Here is a 19,746-nt window from a genome sequence, read left to right as displayed (position 1 = left end):
TAAGAGATCAATTAATTAAAACATAACATATCTAGAATACAATACGTAAAGTGTATCACTTTTTCTTAAAAGGTCAGATACCAAAGAAAAACTATAAAATATTTGGCTCAAATATTACGTATTACGTGGTACGTTATCTGACGTCATCTGCCATGAGTTGCTAGCAGAGTTTATATGAGGGGAACAAACAACCACAGGGACCACAAGTGAAAAAAGAGAAATTCAGTGGCATTTATGCTGAGAGAGTCATATGTAGAACGAACAAAAGTAACACTCAAATTTAGACTTGATCTGCAAAACTACCCAAAGCAGGTAGCTAATTGGTTAGCCTGTTGGTAGCAAAGCCTTTCAGTTAGTGTTCTTTCTATTAGATTAGCTTTCAAGATGAAAGATGTTGCAGGGTACCTCAACCAACAACAGAGCATCAGTTCAACCCCCGAAATGGCGGCTGAATGGCACTCTCTGGAGGACCTATATAATAAAAAGTGAGGCTTTGGCGTTATTTTATCTATCTATCCGTGATGATGAGCTTACCATGGTAGCTACTAGCACTTCTAGCTACCCAACACTTGGAAATGTGAGCTTGTCAGTTAGCTAACACCGAGTAGCTAGCTTGGGCTAAAGAGTAGATTTACCCAGAGCCCGGACATTCTCTGATTTACCTCAGCGAGACTCGGCACACCTTACAAGTAGCTGCTAGCAGCTAACTTCAGTATGTTGAGTGGAAACATTCATCAGTTCACGGGTCATATGTTCACCTGTCCCCAACTAGTCTGTAAGGGAATAATGTTAGCTGGTCACGACTATCTACAATCTGACTGCAGCAATGCAAACAAATAATCAAAGAGCCGCTTTAACCCTCTCTGAAATTATATGTGAAGTTATGATTATAACTGTTCTTGGTAATAGCGCCCCTTTTTTGTCTTAGTTATGTTTCTATGTGCACATCTCACTGTTATTCATATAGTCATGTATGGTTTGCTGTCAGATGTTGAACTTTTGAACGGTTTTTCAGGTTGTGGCACCAGTTGACCCTGAAATTGACCGACTTTGTGAAAGACCCCTGTTTTAGCACGGGTGATGGCCTAATTCAGGTAAACGCACGAGAATCGACACTGATGTAACGTTAGGCTACTAAGCTTACACTTTGCTACTCTTGGTGTAGTGTTCCATTGGTATTTGACTTGCTTTTTTTCACTTTTGTAGCTCTATGAGAACTTCTTGAGTGACTTTGACCACAGGTAAAACAATCTCTTAATCAATTTTCCATAATTGCTGAAATTTAACGTATTTGCCATTTTCTTAACCATCCTCTCTGATTTATTTTGAATCTATACAGAATCAATCCACTCTCCTTAATGGAAATAATTCTGTATGTTGTTAGACCAATATCAGGTAATTATTTAATATTTACTGCAACACCCATGTAGCCAAATGAAAGACTTGGATGTTATAATAACAAAATATTATACTTTTTGTTCAGATCCCAAAGATGCCATAACATTCCTTGAGAAGACAAAAGAAAAGGTACTATTTTAGTAGCCTAAAGAATGCCGTTTGCATGGAAGAAAGTCCAGGGCAGGCCCACTGAAAATGGAGAATTGACAAAGCAACATGCAATACATGCTAGGGCTGTTCGGTTATGACAACAATCATTATCACAATTATTTCTTTCAATATTGAGATCACGATTATTTAACATGATTAATCAGTGATTTTGGAACCATCACCCATATTCAGAACTTAACATTTTTACATTTTTAAATTGAATTTTAAATATAATCCAACAGAAAAAATACTTGCAAAATGCACAAGACAACTCAAGACAAAAGAAAAGAATTGTTATCAAAACTAAATGTAGTAAATTAATCATTATATTTAGATTATGTTCTCATGGAAGTCATAATCATGATTAATCGATTAATTCGCACTGCCCTATTACATGCCATTGTACTTTTTGGTCTCTTGGTTGCTTTATTAGGTGAAGAGCAATGATGAGGCATTAATACTCTGCAAGACCTCCATCGGAAGCCTTAAACTAGAAATCAATGATCTTCCTGCCACAAAGGTACGCAGACATTTAGTTATATTTGGTGTGATTCTAATGAAGTGATTCTGTCTTACCAGAGTGCCCTTTGTTGCTAACTTTACAGAAGCTTGTTGAGGAAGTGGAGGAGACTCTGAATAATTTGGCAGGTGTTACTTCAGTTCATGGGCGCTTCTATGATTTATCTAGCAAGTACTATCGCTTTGTTGGGAACCACGCCCTCTACTACAGAGATGCTTTACGATACTTGGGTTGTGTGGATATTAAAGACATTCCAGGTAATGTTTATTTCTGAGATTTGCTCCAAAGTCCCTAATAACCACACCATAATTGTTTAGGCTTAACAGTCTCATTCATGTCTGTACATTATGAGGTAATGAAACAAGTGTGGTAAGTGAATATTAACCTGATGAATACATACACTGTATATCAGGTTATGTGATTGCCTTTACCAGAGGTTTGAATGTGTAATCACATATTTATAATGTTCTGCTATTTTAGAGACAGAGAAACAAGAGAGGGCATTCACCCTGGGCCTTGCAGGACTTTTAGGAGAAGGTGTTTACAACTTTGGTGAACTTGTAAGTGCTTTTCACATCCTAAACGTTCACCCTTTACCATGCCCTTTACTACATCATTTAGGAAGCTGTCCTATTCACTGTTTATCATTATCTATGTCTAGCTCATGCACCCTGTACTGGAGACTCTGAGAAACACAGACAAGCAGTGGCTGATCGACACCCTTTATGCCTTCAATGGAGGCAATGTCGAGAAGTTCCAGGCACTGAAATCAGCATGGGGCCAACAGGTGACGTCTGATATGGCCCTCTGTTTTCTTTTCCTCACTGTTTTGAGATTATTGCTTGAGAGAGCTTTGATTTGCTTTGGCTTTTTTTATGGGAGTTGCACAAAGTTTTCCCATGGAGACATTACTAGGAAACATAATTTGAGCCAGTAATTTCAGCTGCAAATGTCACATGAGTCATCTCGATAGAAACACTGGGAAATTACATGGGGAACACACTGATTGGCTGATGGCAGGAGCATCAACCATGGTACGCTTAATTCAAGTATGCAAGCCAAGCTGTAATAGGCTGCAGGCAAGCCGAAACATTTGTGTCCTGGTTTAATGCCAGGGAGAATAGAAACCAGCAGTGCAAAATCATTAAGTAAACTCAGAAATTGAAATGTATAATGTAAATGTATTTGTATACTTGCAAGCAATGTCTTGTTTTGGAAGTATAATTTTTACTACAATCTGACCACTAGGGGCTCACCCTATGTGATTGGCCAAATTTTCCCCATTTACAACTTGAAGATGAAATAGAATGGAAAACAGTGTTTCCCACAGAATGAAATTCTATTTGTGGTGGTAGGTGACGGAGGGTGTTTTGAACAAATTTGCACAACGTGGTTATGATGCTACCTGGATTTAAAGGGACACCAGGCAAGCCTGATGCTTTTTCTCTACGAAACTCCCCCTCGCTCGGTCTGAAGCTCTTTTCCTTTTCTTTGCGTCTTCCGTCAAGGGTCTTCGCTGCTTCTTCGCCGGCTCTGCCATTATACACACGTTTGTAACAATCTAGCATTTCGTTAGCCTGCCTCTGTGCTGTAAACTGATCCTGCTTCGGTCGGCGGGTAGGATACACCGAACTTGCAAGTGGGATATTCTGCCTACAGGCAGTAGGAGCGGTCGAGAGAGCCTTCATTTGCCCCGTAATGAGTCATTTAACCATATACCGACTTACGAAGATGATTAAAGGGACACCAGGCAACGTTTTCGTGTTAATTAATCACGGAAATCATTGTGTGGTGGTCAGTGTTGATATTGTGGTGGGCCGCCACAAATAAGTCAATGTATGGGAAACATTGGAAAACCACTTTTACCTTTGCTTGGTTGAATAAGGAGACTTTGGTGCATGGCATGTTTCCTTCTTCATATGCAAATCTCAGACTTTGAAATGAAAAAAAAAAAAAAAAATGGGCTGATCTGAACAAAGACAGACTATGTCACAAATACAGATTGTGACGCAAACCATCCCTCTGATCACTACCTCCCTCCACATGTTACATTATCACTCCCAGTTAAAGATTCAGGTAGACGTTGCTGGAGCCTATTGTGGACGGTATGCGTAAAGCTCACTTAATTATTGATGTGGGTGCTAGATAAGCATGAGGGGGTTCTAGATATTTGCTAAAATGCCTAATTATAGGGTTGTAAATGGGCTTGTAAAATAGTATCTAAGTGTTTTTGAAAGACCTTTGCATATCTTCTTTGTTAACATCAGAGAACAAGGTAAAATACTCTGTTCATCTATTCTATGTAATCTTTTAGGTGGCTGTTTCCTATTATGTTATGTACATCATACATATGTGTGTTTGAACATACTAAAAGATTCCTGTTAAAAGTCTCCTCTGAAAGTTAAAAGAAAATGGAATTTCTGGTTGTTCCAGCCCGACCTTGCGACCCATGAAGCCAAGCTGATGCAGAAAATCCAACTGCTTTGTGTGATGGAGGTAAACAAATTTCTTAGAAAGGAAAAAAAAAAAATGCTTTTGTTATGACCCCAAAATGACCCATTATTCATTTTTTTTCTCTGACACAGATGACCTTTACCCGTCCAGCCAATAATCGACAGCTCACCTTTCAGGAGATTGCCCAGAGTGCTAAACTTCCAGTAAACGAAGTAAATGGCTGAGTAATACTTCCACTTGTTATTGTTGACAATGGAATGATTTGTGTTTTAGATTCAAATAATGCATTTTTGTGTTTGATCTCAGGTTGAATTGCTGGTGATGAAAGCTTTATCAGTTGGACTGATTAAAGGCAATATAGATGAGGTAGACCAAAAAGTTCAGATGACGTGGGTTCAGCCTAGAGTCCTTGATCTGAATCAGGTAAGAACTGTAAACTCTGGATTGTTTTTTCCCCCTAAGGTTGAGGGCCCGAGTTTAATAACATAATCTCTGGGAGGAAAGCTATGTTAAGGCAGGGCGAGACCTCTCTGCCGTAATGAATTTGAATACACCAATCACATGCCAGCACAAACCAGTGTTAAATTCTGATCTATTTATTGTATAAAAATGTTTACATGTAACATCCCGTAATAACATTTACGATAAGAATGGGACATTCTGCCATCCTTGAGTTGATATTTGGAGTTCAGAGAGGTTTCATTTAACTATTCAAACTATGCTCTCTGATTTCAACTTCATGCGTGACATTGTTCAACAGTTCAAGTTCATGAGAACGCAACCTAGACCAGTCTTATCATGTAGGCTACTCCTCACTACTGATCCTGCTTTATTAGTAGCTTATATTCACTCCCTCTAATATAGGATATACCATTTTGATAGTATATCTAGCAATGTGCAAACAAATGCCTTATCCAAGTTGCTGAAAAATGGAACGACCTTAAAGTGTATGACACCCAAACTTAAATCGGGTATGCATGTGTAATTTCTCTCCAAACTATTTGTCCACTCTAGACTATGCATAAATAGACTACATCAAGTAGACTACATTATTTTCAACCATGGTCTATCCGTAGATGGTGATATAGTATTTCAATGCGTGGCCAACACATATGATACAAAGTGGCAGTTTAGGCTACAAACGTCAAAATGTTAAAGTAGACAAACCAATCTTCCTGTGTATCAAAATTTGCAGTGTTGTCGGTTAATTCATTCATCTCTTTTTGCACGTCTTTCCAATTAATACCAATGCCAGACAAGAATAGAATATTACAATAGTAAGCCTATCGAGACAAACTCCTAAGCCTATGGTCATATTTTGGCATAATCAAAATAGCCCTAATAGGATTCAATTGGAAATACTTTATTAAAAATGCAGCTGCCCTCTTTTTCTAAATCTTTTTAATATTTTATGTATTTAATATTTCAGGATTAATTTAAGCACTATGCCTACATGTAGGCCTATCTTTTCCATAGACTCTTGCTCATGCTCTGCTTATTTAGACTCTTGCTCATGCTCTGCTTATTTAGACTCTTGCTCATGCTCTGCTTATTTAGACTCTTGCTCATGCTCTGCCTACATGTAGGCCTATCTCTTGCTCATGCTCTGAGGCTGCAAATGTGATTCAACGTGACTTCTATAAGTGAATGAATCACACATGTTTTGCTCAAAATGTTATTGCTACATTGATGAAGACTGGGATGCTCGAATGGATGTAGTATGGCATTTAAAACAGGTCTGAAAAGCTACAACCATGTACTTGTGAATTTAATTGTTTGGAACAGCAGAATAAATGCTACATATTCCTTGTAAAACTTGTCTGACATGCAGCAATATTGACATTTTAAAGGCTACTGTAAGATGCATTACATTTAATGGTATTGCTCAACACTGTTATAGTGTTTATGCCGAACATCAGAAGGCTACACCGGAAAACAGGTGTCATCACATCAGCTTGTCAAGTAATAACGCTGATTTGAACACAAACACAGTAAAAATAATGATAAATAAGCATATGTAGGTGTATAGGTTATATTTAAACACTGTTATATGTTTGGACCACTGATTTAGTTAGATACTCAAATGTTGATGGGTTTTTTTTTTTTTTTTTTTTTTTTCTTCTCATGCTTTTGTACAAAACAACAATGTCAAAGATGATAAAACCGAATTTAAAATGCAGGTTAACTGTATTTTAGGAGACGATAGCTGAATTGCTGTCAAAATCAATGTTATCATTCGATAAGCGGATGTGATTAGACCTGTTTAACCCTATTGGTCGGCTTTAACCAAATCTTCTATTACCGTAATTAACTTCAGCCTGGCTCTGCTCACTCTGTGTGTCTGACCACACCTTGCATCCAGTGTGCATGCACTCCCGTTATCTAAGGGAGATTCTTTTCTAAAATTTGGGCCCTGTATGTTAATTATGTTTATTACACGGCTCTTCAGAGTGCTGCAGAACGTTCCGTTCACATGAATGGGCCTTCCCAACGTTTGGGCCTATGTTAAATCTACATAAATCACCGGCAAAGCATTTAATGACCGCTGTCAATGGCAACGGGTTTTGTGCTTCTGATTAATGTCTTTCATATCACTACGCAAGGACTGGAACTTCATTCAAACGTGAAAGCAGACGGTTGATCAGCTGTGTTCTAAAGAATGTTTGATTTAAGTTCAGCAGCGTGTGTTGCGAACTATTTGTTTCTCAGCAAATGCCACGATGAACGGTAACAAATAGGCTAGGTTATGTAGGCTAAAGTCATATCGTGGGGAGTTTATTATTTTGTTTTGGCAAGTAGCCGTATAATAAGCGGGATAATGTATAGAACGCCGGTCATTACTGTGAAAATAAGTCCCTTCAGGGCGGAACAAGACCTCTCCGCTGCGCGTCGGGGTCCGGTTCGCCCTGTCGGGACTTATTTTCCCAGTAATGACCGGCGTTCTATACATTATCCCTTACACAATTATCAGCCAAATTTATCATTTTTCCGTGAATTCATTTACAACATATTCTGCTTTCCATTACATTAAGAAAAATATTTCTGAAGATTAATATAAATTACAATAGGTATATTGCTACTTTTTTCTCCATAGAGGCATATGTAATTTTGTGCCCTACTTGTAAATAATGCTATATAGATTTTGCCGTAAAGAAAGAAATTGCGGTTACTTATTCTCAAATGAGAAGTCAGAAATGTAAGATGTACATAGCCTTTTTTCTTTTTATCATTATCCGCTGAATATACAGTATATATGTAGGAATAGTTGAAATGAAGCCCAGAATGAGACCAGATCTTGGCAGAGATGGACCATTCAGTATTTCCAGGGTAGACGATAATAATAACTAGACTGCATTTCCGACGGAACTGCGAAAGTGTGCTTGCCCTGGTCCGGTCAGCAACGTGAGCAGATAGTGGCATGCTGAACCTGGCTTGATCCAAGCATTCTAACAGTGCCTTTCAGTGTTGGAGCAGTGGCAATATCTCAAAAGCTCTAGGAGAGGGCTATTCAACTATTGGCTTGCGGGGTGAATGCGGTTCGTTGGATTTTACCTGTGGCCTGCCTTCGAATTTAGCTTCTATGACTAAGATCAAATCAATAAAATAAAACAACAGCAGTGATTGGCAGTCTTGCGCCTCTCAAACTGGGCTATCGGGTAACCTACAGAAGAATTGAAATTATGAAATATGACCAAGGCATTAAAATGCTGCTTGTTTGTCAGGATACTTTTTCACTGAATTATTTTTAAAAATGTGAGCTGTGAATGTTATATATTCCATCCCCTAATTATGTTTTACTGGTTTATTTGACAAATAATCTATATGGATTTGCTCTAAAAAGACCTTATGTCTGTTTGGGATTGTTTTGAGAGCCTATGTATCTCAGATGTATATCAGAATAAAGGAATACTTCATATTACTCTAAACCCCCTTCTGTAAATCAACTGTAAGCTTATACTACTGTCTACATTGCACTATATTTCTTGACCTGTGTCTATTTCATCCCCTATTCTATACTTTGCATCACATAACATACATGAATCACAGCTAAGATCTTTGGTTGCTATGAAGGCCAGTCGTTCTAAATGGATGGTTGCTATGGCCAAAGTTCAGTTCTATTTCTGCCATTTTCAAGCGGGCATATCCTAGAATTCTGATTAACCTTATCGTATTTGAAACATCTCTATTTTACTTAGACTACTTCCATACAGTGGGTCCCATTAAGAAGTGGCCACTTCATTCGCGCTTACCGTGATTCACGCAGCAACATTATTAAATTAATCTGTCACCATATGCCTATGCCTACGTTTGCAAAGAGGAGAACATTTTAATTTGACAATTCACAATGAAATGTTACATTTAATGTACACGTTGACAATAGGTTAGTTTTGGTTGTTGTTGGTGGTGTTACTGCATCTCTTAGTTATGCAATGCAAAATTGTTCCCTCGCGATTGGAAGCTCCTGTAGACGCATTTCAAAACATCGCGACATGAAATGACACAAAAAACTGTTTCTGAATAGATCTTAGTGAGTTAGGAGTCCTCGCGACTTCTTTTAAGCTTGTCACCGACATAGGTGCTACTTTTAGGGCTAATGCTTTGTGAATTACTCTTGGTAAAAAAAAAATAGGAGTCCTAAAGTTAGGAGTTACGAGTGCAAGCATCTCGTATCAAATGACCATGGCATTACGCTAAGCAACATAAATCCCATACATAGCAACATCTCCTCCCTATTGATGAGTTTCATCAGGTCCCTTTTCACAGGTGTATTAATCAAGCACCATGCAGTCTGCATTGATAATCAAGGTGCTTGATTTTATACACCTGTGGAAAGGGACCTGATGAAACCCACAAATTAAGTTTCATACAGCTAGCCACACAAGAAATTAATGCTACTAAATCGCTGCTTAACATGCTAAATCCCTGCTTAGCATTCTAATAACAAAAGGGGCACATTTATGTTGACCACTACAACATGACTCATTATGTCTGTAACTCTAAAAAAAACACTTTCATAAAGGACGCACGCCATCCAGCACATACACATGGAAAACCGATATTTTGGGCACTTGTTTGGCCAGAACTCATCCCTTCTAAAACTGAACTAGGCTAGGCTTAGACGTTCTCTGGCTGCAGTTGCTAGGCAACATCAAATAACGAAATGAGTGTTTCAGTATTAAATGTGTACGTGATTACGAATGGATGTGTGTGGTTTGCAATTAGAATAAACAAGAAATAACATTTCCAATAATTTCCCATTATAAATTACATAATATTTGTTACTTGTGAAGCTCACATAATTCTAATGATCTCACCCCATGTAGATGGGAAATGTAATACAAGGTTGCCACCTAGAGTTCAGATGTAGGCTATTTAACATTAACGTGACATTGCTTGCTTATTCTTTCGTCAACTCCATGCTTTTAGGAAAACAATCTTTTTATCATAGTTCCCTTTTCAATGAGCCATTACCAGCTCGTTTTTGTAACGGAGATAGCGGTTTGTTGTCCCTAGGTTTACAGAAACACCTATTCATATTAATACGTAGCCTATGGAGTGCTGCCGACCATTACGGCCCAGAATGCCTTGCATGTCTTTACAACAAAACAACACAGTAAAACCTAAATGCCTGTAAACACATGCATTTGCATACTTGTAACATTTTTAATAAAACTCTCCCATCATGATATTTAACAATAATGAAAAATGTTATTTGATTACCGTCAATGTGAAAATAACTGTACTACGTCAGCAATAAATAGCTAATGTTATCCTTGCCATTTCAGTTCATAAGTCCATACTATCCCATGGCTGAGCAAGGATTTCATGAGTGGGCAGGGCTGCCCAGAGACATTGTGCATACTTGGAAAGCATTGTGATAGAGGTGCAACTGCAAAGGTGAAAGGTGGCAGTTACCAAATATGGGTGGGTGGTTTGCCAAATGCTGGAAACTTTTGGAATATTTCTTTTTTTTTTTTTTTATGCACCCTCACATTGGAGTCCCGATTTAATATACAAAATTTGGTATCGATATGTGACAGTGTTCCTGAGATATGGACGACTTCCTGTTTCGGAGCTTCGCCGCCGATTTCGTTTGGCTGTGACGGGCAAACGCTTCTGAAAATCAAAAATCCTTTCTGTAACTTTTGTGAGGATCATGTACGTCACGCGTATAAGTTTCGTGAAGTTCGGACCAAATTTGTGACCTGTGAAACTTTAGTTTCGCTTTCTATTCAATCCAATATGGCGGAAGAATGACAAGGGTCAGTGACATCATTTTCAATTTCCACACTACTCCGGTTCTGGCCAGACGTTCCAGAGTTGGACCGGTGGCGATATCTCAAAAAGTCTTGGAGCAGGAGCTGGCCAAAAATCGGGCTTACAGGAATAAGAAAACTTAAGAAGAACAATAAGTGTGCTGCTTTCAGCAAGCACACTTAATAATAATAATAATAATAATAATAATAATAATAATAATAATAATAATACTAATAACTATAAACAACAATGTCTGCATGGCCTTGACTTTACTGTAAATGGTGAGTCAAGATGTGATGTGTAAATGTGGCTGTTATATTTGCAGATAAAGGGCATGCACGAGCGTCTGGAGAGCTGGTGTGGAGATGTGAAGAACATGGCGGTGTTGGTGGAGCATCAGGCTCACGACATTCTCACGTAGACCTCCGTCACTGCAAACAAAATGAGTTGACATTTCTTGCACTTGTATTACACGTTTTACAGCAGTGTGCAGGAGGAAATGGCATTCATTCCAGATTAATACATTGCCATTTCTTGCTTTTGTCTGTGAATGGTCCATTTAACATTTTTGTTCTGTGCATGCAATGTTCAATGTAGCCAATGACTTGTAAGATAAAACCTAAAACCTCAAATAAAAGTTATATGAAATAGATTTCCTCTCAATTCTTTTATTCGCTTCCTTCACTACAACTATTGGCAATGCTGCCAGATGACCATGGCGGAATATGTTGCATTACTTTTCAAAGGTTTCAAATATTTTTGGTGTACATGTCAGACTATAGAAACGAAGAGTAGGAAAAGGTCACAATTTCATTCAATACCCATGTGAAGAGCCATTTTTAAAATAAGATGAAATAATAATAAAAAAAAAAAATCCTTAAGTAAAACGATATCACAAAGTATGATATCTGGGTAAATATCAAAAACAAATACAGAACCTAAATATACTGATTTATGGAAAACACTGCAAGGCTATTTTCTCTTGATGTGTTCCAAATACAAAAGAAAAGCAATAAACTAATTGCAATATTCTACATACAAAAACAATCCACAATGAAAAAAGCAATGCATCCCCAAAGTGGGCTTAGAATGACTGATTTAATGCATCAAATAAACAAAAGAATCCTGATACCTGCCCTCATATTTTTGCAATCTCTTTTTCTTTTTAAACCAGAGAGGAAGGAGAAGAAATTAGGCTACGTAATTAGGAAAAGCAGCATATACCCACAGGGACGCAGTGGAGCTCAAATACAAACTGTGCTTCCAGTGGTTCAGTTTCTATCTCTTTAAGAGGCAGCATGTGTGGGGGAGGGGTATTGGCTGGGGTGGAACAGTCCTGTGTTGAGCAGAATCTAGACACTGAGCATCATATGGCTAGGATGGATATGGGTTAAATACAAAGATTGGGATATACAAAACCCTATAGGGGAAGATACAAAAGGCTGAAGAGAGGAATATTGGTGATATTTGTGACTCCGGCACAGCATCTTCTAAGGGAAAAGGCTTCAGCTCCATATCGCAGCAGGAGCTTGGAGAGGAAGGAGAGCGGAAGGCAGAAAAAAAGCAAAGCAAGGGAAGGAACACTGCTCCAGACCTGGATGTAAAGGTTTGTACACAGAGCTGGCCTCCGATCCTATTTTTCACTGCATGCTACATATTCATAACAAATTTACCTCTATTAATATATATATATTTTTTAAACCCCTGGTGTGGTGCAATTCTTTCCCCTGTATCTCTCCATTTTTGTGTGCCGGTGCGGCACGCCGAGGGGGGCGATGTAATGTCTGATTGAGCATATCAGTGCTGCTGTGTGGATCTCAGGCTGTGGAAAAAAACAGGCCTTGTTTGCCTACAGATCTCCACAACGCGTGCAAGTGAGTGAGAGAGAGAGAGAACAACGGAGAAGAGCGAGAGAGAAAGAGAACGAGAGCAAGGGAGAGCGGAGCGGAGCCGAGGGACTGTGGAGTGGAGAGGGATCGAGAAGCTCACGATCAGCGTGCCCACGGGTGGAGGGGCCCAATGACGGAAGCAGCAGCGCTGTTACAGTAGGCCCTACCTCTCTTTCAGGGAGCCAGGAGGAGACGACAATAATGAACATGCTCTGAGAAGTTTTCTACATCAGATTTATCTGAGTCAGTTCTTTCCTAATTTCATATTTTTTTCTTTTTGTATTTTTTATTGTTTTTTTTTTTTTGTTTTTGTTTTTTTAAAGCTACGCCTTTCCCCGAAAAGGAGCAAAAAATTAATCTCACCTCGACCACATTATCCCCACACCTACCTTTTATTGATTAGTACCTGTTTTCCTTGACATTCTGAGGATTTGCCAAAACCTGTTTCATGCATGTCCACTGGAGGCAGGTTTGACTTTGATGATGGGGGGTCGTACTGTGGAGGGTGGGAACAGGGTAAGGCCCACGGGCGGGGGGTCTGCACGGGGCCCCAGGGCCAAGGGGAGTATGCCGGGGCCTGGAGCCATGGCTTCGAGGTCCTGGGGGTGTACACCTGGCCCAGCGGGAACAGTTACCAAGGCACATGGGCACAAGGCAAGCGCCACGGCATCGGCGTGGAGAGCAAAGGCCGGTGGGAGTACAGGGGCGAGTGGACACAAGGATTTAAAGGCCGCTACGGGCAGCTGGAGAGCACAAGCAGCGGAGCTAAGTATGAGGGGACCTGGAGCAATGGTTTACAAGATGGATATGGCACTGAGACATACTCTGATGGAGGTGAGTATGAACCCCTTAGTAAACACCTTTTCTGCTCATTTCTCCTCATTCAGACTAAACTGAATTGATGGGGATGCCTTTAATTCAATCTCTGTCTTTTAGTAGCATCTATATGATCTTGTATTGCTGCAGAGTGGGGAGACATAGGTGGAGCAAGCTTAGCGCTGAAAAGACCCCATAACCTTAGGCCATGTCAATGTCTGTATCGATGTGAGGCAAGCATCACTGTAGTTCACTGTTGGGGTCACTGTAGGCAAAGTGACAACAGGAATTACACACATCTGGAACTGCTTTTTGCCATTATATAAGACTGCAGTCTGTTCATGAATAAGCCTACTATAGGTATACCTTTTGGCAGCAAAAGGCTTTCTACATGTATGGCCTTATATAATGACTAACGGTGCTGCATGCAGGGAGACTGTGATAAGATGCCTGTCCAACTTGGACTAAAATGGATCTTACCCTTCCACCATATCAGCTTACTCGGCTTCTCTGCATTGGTCTGAAGACGCCTCTGTACAGTAAATTGCCATGGAAACCTAGAGACAGCAGGCAGGTCATCGTGTCACCAGAGAATGCTGTTCTGAGCTCTGATTGGTCGTGTGGCAATATGTGTCTTTTGCTGACTTAAGTGCTGCCATGGTTGTTTGATAATTATTGTCGGAGAGGAGGGTTTTTTACATTAGCCGATGAAGAGAAGCACCGGCCGTGGGATATCGGAAACAAGTCCTCGTTTCTTTGCCGTGCTGATTCATAACCCCCTTAAACGCAACTCGATTTTGGAGGAAACGCCTGATACTAACTACAAAACACTGATTTTGCGCACGGCGAATATGTGTTTTAAAAACGCCACAAAAAACATTCTACTCCACGGCCCATATGTTTGCCTAATTGGGAGACTTGCACTCATTTCGATTATTTATTTCGGATGTCCTATTCATCACTGCGCTGATCGATTAGTAGGTCTACAACACATCGGCGCTTCCCATGGTGATTCCACGTGCCTCCCTCAATTTCAGGACCTAGGACAGTTCATGGGTCAATTTGATAATTAGATGCCGGAACTGTTCAATAGTGGCTACAGCGTGTGCGTGTTCATTCATTTGCGTGTGTGGAATGCTGCTAAAATACGTAGAAAACAGTCAATTAGAACGCAATAAATGGCAGATAATTTAACGAGATTATTTAAAAATGTATGTGTTATATTTCATTCTTAGTAAAAACAAAATAAAAAAAAAAACTTTCTATGGCCACAGACTTTGGAAACTTAAGAATTTTTCAACCCGGTCCCTATTTTTAGACCAATTTGGGTCCACATCTTTTACTAGGGACAAAATGATCGAAATTGAGTAATACCCCTGGAATTGAGTAACAACTTGCAACCATAAAACGGCTATACAATGTCCCAAAATCCAAAACCTTCAGTTTAATAACACAACCAATGGCTGAAACGTCTGCAACTACAGTCTCCAATAACTGAATGCTTGTTGAATCTGGTATGCTTTTGAGAATTGTTTTTCTGTTTAACTACAGTTTATTTTCCCTCTTGAAAACTATTTTCCTTCCTAGGAACGTACCAAGGCCAGTGGCTGGGGGGGATGCGACACGGATACGGAGTTCGACAAAGTGTGCCTTACGGCATGGCGGCTGTCATTCTCTCCCCTCTGCGCACCTCCATAAACTCCCTGCGCTCGGAGCACAGCGAGGGGCCGTCGCAGGAGGACGGCAGCGCTGGTGGGGTGGGCAGGTCTGCGGGGAGCCCCGTTGGGCGCGGCGGCTTCGTGCTGTCCGCTCACGGCGACGCCGAGCGGCAGCGGAAAAGGAAGGGCCGCTTCCGTCAGTCCATCCTGAGCGGCCTGAAGCTGCGCCGCTCGGAGTCCAAGAGCTCCCTGGCCAGCCAGCTGAGCAAGCAGAGCTCCTTCTGCAGCGAGGCCGGCATGAGCACCGTCAGCTCGGCCGCCTCCGACATCAACTCCAACGTCAGCCTGGGCGAGGTCGAGCTGGGCAACAGCGTGGACGCCACGGTGACGGAGATCTATGCCGGCGAGTGGAGGAACGACTGGCGGACGGGCTGGGGGGTCTGCCGGCGCACCGACGGCCTGCGGTACGAAGGGGAGTGGCTGGCCAACAAACGTCACGGCTATGGCTGCACCACCTTCCCCGACGGCACGAAGGAGGAGGGGAAGTACAAGCAGAACGCACTGGTAAGTGGCAAGAGGAAGAACCTCATCCCACTGCGCGCCAGCAAGATCCGGGAGAAGGTGGACCGTGCTGTGGAGGCCGCAGAGAAGGCTGCAGACATCGCCAAGCAGAAGGCTGAAATAGCACTGTCCAGGTATAGGCCTCACAAACTATATACAGTGTGTCATGATACATGATTCACATTGTTGCTTCTGTACACACACACACAAACACACACACACACACACACAAGAACAATAATAACTCCTCACTTGATTTTGAGATTCTGTACATAGCACTGAAACATTTGTTGATTGTTTTGTCTTTTCAGAATGAGCCATGCCAGAGGAAAAGCAGAGGCTGCCGAGGGTGTTGCACAGAGAGCCCTGGAGGAATGCCGTCTAGCCAGGGTCATTGCCAAAGAACTCTCCCCCTCCTTTAATCACTATGGGAATGGTCAGTTCATTTTTATGTGTATCACAGAAAGGCAGAAATTTGGCAAGTTACAAAGGGGCAATGTTAATGCATGTCATGTACATAGTTGTAATTGAATGTATGATTTACAAATTGATTAAATGCATCCACAGAATGTCAGTAATATCATGTGTACAAAGCTCTGGTTTGAGGGACTGAGTAGCTCCTTCCTTTCAAGAACGTCAGCCCATGGGTGTCAGAGTAATGCTTAATTGGCTCATAAGTCTCCATTGTCCTCCATAAGCTGTATTGTAGCTTTCTGACCTAACATCCCTCCTTCTCATTCGCCTCTGTGCGCAGGGCTGGAGTGCAAGCGGCAGGAGAGGAAGGAGAAGGACATAGAGGTGATGTCGACCGGCACGGACAGCCCGGAGCTCTGCACGCCGGACACCACGCCTCCCGTCCTGACGCCGGAGCGGAGCCCCGTGCTGAGCAGCCCGTCGTCGCCGCCCTGCAGCCCGCCGTCGCACCGCGCCCGCAACGCCTGCTTCATGCGCCAGGGCGCCGTGGACGAGCAGGGAGGGGCCGAGATCCAGGTCCTGGTGGAAGGGAGGGGGGGCGTGGACCACCTGAGGGGCGGCGGAGGGAACGGCTGGTCGGCCGACATGTATCCCACCCGGAGGGGGAGCAAGGGGGAGAGCAGTCGCTCGACCACGCCATCCCTGCTGGAGGAGGCAGAGCTGGGTCACATGAACGGCCACGAGCAGACCAACGCCAATCACAAGTCACGGGAGAACGTCTCCTTCAATCACAAGCCCATCGAGCACTCCCCCTCCGAGAAGTTGTGGGAACACAAGCCCTCCAACCAGAAGCCCTGGAAGCATGCACCGTCGAACCACCGCTCCAGACAGTACTCGGCGCCTAACCATCGGGAGTGGGAAAACTCCTCTTCCAACCACAAGTCCTGTGAGCGTGACTCTTCCAAACCACAGGTGCACATCTATTCCAATCACAAGGCTCTGGGGCACAGTCTGCCCAATCACAAGAACCACGAGCACGCTTCTTCCAATCACAAGCCAAAGGAGTACATATCCACACAACACAAGCCAAAAGATCACATCCCTTCCAATTACAACCCTCGAGAGCAGCATGCACCCTCCTCCTATCGCAAACCCCATGACCACGTCTACTCCAATCACAAACCGAGCCAGCCGACGTCCAATCACGTTGTGGGCAAACCCGCCTTGTCTGACTTCAAGCCCATCGAGCCGGATAGGAAGTGCTCCCCCGTGGGATGGGCCGCCGAGAACACCGCCCCCCAGTGGAGCCCCTCCCGCTCCCACCTGCTGGAGCAAGACGAGGAGAGGGTGGATGACTACAGGGTGGAGATGAGGCTCCAGCCCCCAGAGTCCTTCCCCCAGCAACACTTGGGCTCAGGCAACGAGTGTGCGGGTCCCAAAGGGCACAACTCACAGAGACTGAGGCTGAGGAACCATGAAAGCAAAGACTGGGGTCTCTCGGCCAGAGAAGGGTCCATGGACTCGGTACAAATGCTGGACAGCCTGAATGTAGGGGTGGACCTGGAGGAGTGGCCGCTGCACAGGGACGTCACCCTCTCCCCGCCCCTCACATCATCCCCCATCACACTGGAACACGAGGGGGAGCATCTAAACCTGATCAAATCAAACTCAGTAAGTATAAGAACAAAGTCCTTTCACTCAGTATATGACATTTTATCCGTATTATTGTTATCCATAGTCCTGTATAAAACCCTATATGTGTCCAAATTGTTTATGCATAGTCCCGTTATAGCGACCTATAATGTGTCAACTTGCAATACTACTAATAGATGTAAATACAGTTAATTTATGAACAACTTAATTTCTGTTAACTGTTGGTTTGAACTTCATGAGTAAATGACGAAATGCTCTCTTTTCTGTTTGCAGGGTTCCAGCTCCATTCTAGTGGTCATGGTGATTTTACTCAACATCGGGGTCGCCATTTTATTCATCCATTTCTTCATTTAACATCATGTATGGCCTGCATTAATGATATAAGCATTGCCATCATAAATTGCACATTATTTTAGTTTAAGTCCACTTTTTGGACAAAATTCATATTGGCTAAGTGCTACATCCTCACTGATGTATTTAAGTATTTCTGTCACCGTTCCATTAGTTTTAGTATTCTAACTTTGTTTTCCTCTCAGCTCAATATAAAGGCCCATGTAAGGTATTGTTTAAGCTTTGCGATAACTACGGACATTTAGTTTTTAAAATATGAGACCTATACCTTATTCATTTGAACTTTTAACTCTCTTAATGAGATGTTTTATTTATTTGTATTTATTTATTTAAATTCATAATATATTTTGAGAGGAGATTCAGGCCTGCTGAGCAGCAAGATAGAATAGTGTAGTGAGATGGTCCCCTGTACAAAGACGTTGTAGCGCATGTAAGCTGGTCATGGGCAAATAGCACAGGATTTTGTTTAGCCAGGCCAAGACTACATGAACCCATAGCTTCCCCATATCTCCACACACCACATGCAAAACAACACCACCAATTTTATTAAGTGTAAGAAGTATGATCTACTGTATCTGAAAGGGCTTCATCGTCATACTCTGCATTGCTAAGGGGAAAAAAATGTATAGATGTATGTTGTATTTGGGTGAGTGCACATCCATTATGTTCACACCCAACACAATCCCCGGGTCATCATCGATATTATGATGTGTCAGCACAAGCTCATCAAAACATTTTGTTGTACTCACTTCAAAGCTAACACTGGCGCACCGTGGACACTATATCTTCCTGCCCCAACACACCCTCCCCACATCCTTGCACTGGATACCCAGTCTCCCTGAAAACACACCTCACCACCTCACCATCCTACATCTCTCACACACACACATCGGAACATTGCTGGTGGAGTATTCTGGCTCACGCTCTGTAAAGTTTGAGACTGTTATCTTATGACCACTGCTTTAAAAAAATATATTATATATTACTCAACAGTTAGCATCTTTTAACAGTTTGCAAGACATCTTTGAAAATGCTGAGTGCCTTTTTTACTTGAAAAATCATCCCAGCAAGCAGGCTTTGTTTAGGTGGCATTCTGAGGTCATAGGCTGGGGCATGGAACGATCTGTCTCTATCCCAATACATATTTGAACTGATAAAACTAGAAAAAGCTGTTTACTTTAGAGATGGCTTATTAAATCTGATGAGCCTGAGGAGATTTTTACAGCATGTTTGTTAAGCCTGTTTTCTTCTGGTGTTACTCTGTGTGAATTTCTGCCTGTCTCTCTATCCAGCAACATAGGCGACAATAGGGACAACAGTGTAAAAATGCCAGCTTACGTTTCTCAGTGGAACCTGACTGAAATTATCTGAGTTACTGAATGATAAAACTGCTACTGTATATTTTATACTACTCACCCAGTGACATCATCATGTTGTGAAATCATTGCATGCCAAAGCATGCCTTTTCTTACTCAATGATTTATGAGGTTGTTTCCAAGTTATGTGGAAAATTAATAAATATGTTTGAAGTTAATGTGTCTCTCATTTGTCACATATGACCTGTGCTGACACTTTAATGCATCCAGTCTCTGTAAGATAACCTACTTAACGGTTTTAACACATC

At 41.8% G+C, this 19,746-nt stretch overlaps 2 protein-coding genes across 2 annotated transcripts; both read left to right on the top strand.

Moving 5' to 3' along the window:
* The first annotated feature begins 162 nt into the window (after positions 1–162).
* LOC125307569 (26S proteasome non-ATPase regulatory subunit 13-like) lies at positions 163–11,432 on the top strand. The gene is made up of 13 exons (XM_048263613.1): positions 163–485; positions 1,016–1,094; positions 1,207–1,241; positions 1,340–1,395; positions 1,484–1,527; positions 1,982–2,068; positions 2,154–2,325; positions 2,549–2,628; positions 2,730–2,855; positions 4,502–4,564; positions 4,654–4,734; positions 4,829–4,945; positions 11,106–11,432. The coding sequence occupies exons 1-13, from the start codon at positions 385–387 to the stop codon at positions 11,199–11,201; spliced, it is 1,137 nt and encodes a 378-aa protein (XP_048119570.1). The 5' UTR covers positions 163–384; the 3' UTR covers positions 11,202–11,432.
* Positions 11,433–12,106: 674 nt separating this feature from the next.
* jph3a (junctophilin 3a) lies at positions 12,107–19,656 on the top strand. Its single transcript, XM_048263516.1, has 6 exons — positions 12,107–12,386; positions 12,636–13,503; positions 15,073–15,838; positions 16,016–16,140; positions 16,459–17,789; positions 18,045–19,656. Exons 2-6 carry the CDS (start codon positions 13,122–13,124, stop codon positions 18,123–18,125), a joined length of 2,685 nt encoding a protein of 894 aa, XP_048119473.1. The 5' UTR covers positions 12,107–12,386; positions 12,636–13,121; the 3' UTR covers positions 18,126–19,656.
* The last annotated feature ends 90 nt before the right edge of the window (positions 19,657–19,746 follow it).

This window comes from Alosa alosa, chromosome 14, assembly GCF_017589495.1.
Source record: "Alosa alosa isolate M-15738 ecotype Scorff River chromosome 14, AALO_Geno_1.1, whole genome shotgun sequence".
NCBI lineage: Eukaryota > Metazoa > Chordata > Actinopteri > Clupeiformes > Clupeidae > Alosa > Alosa alosa.
This window is presented reverse-complemented; position numbering and strand designations above follow the sequence as displayed.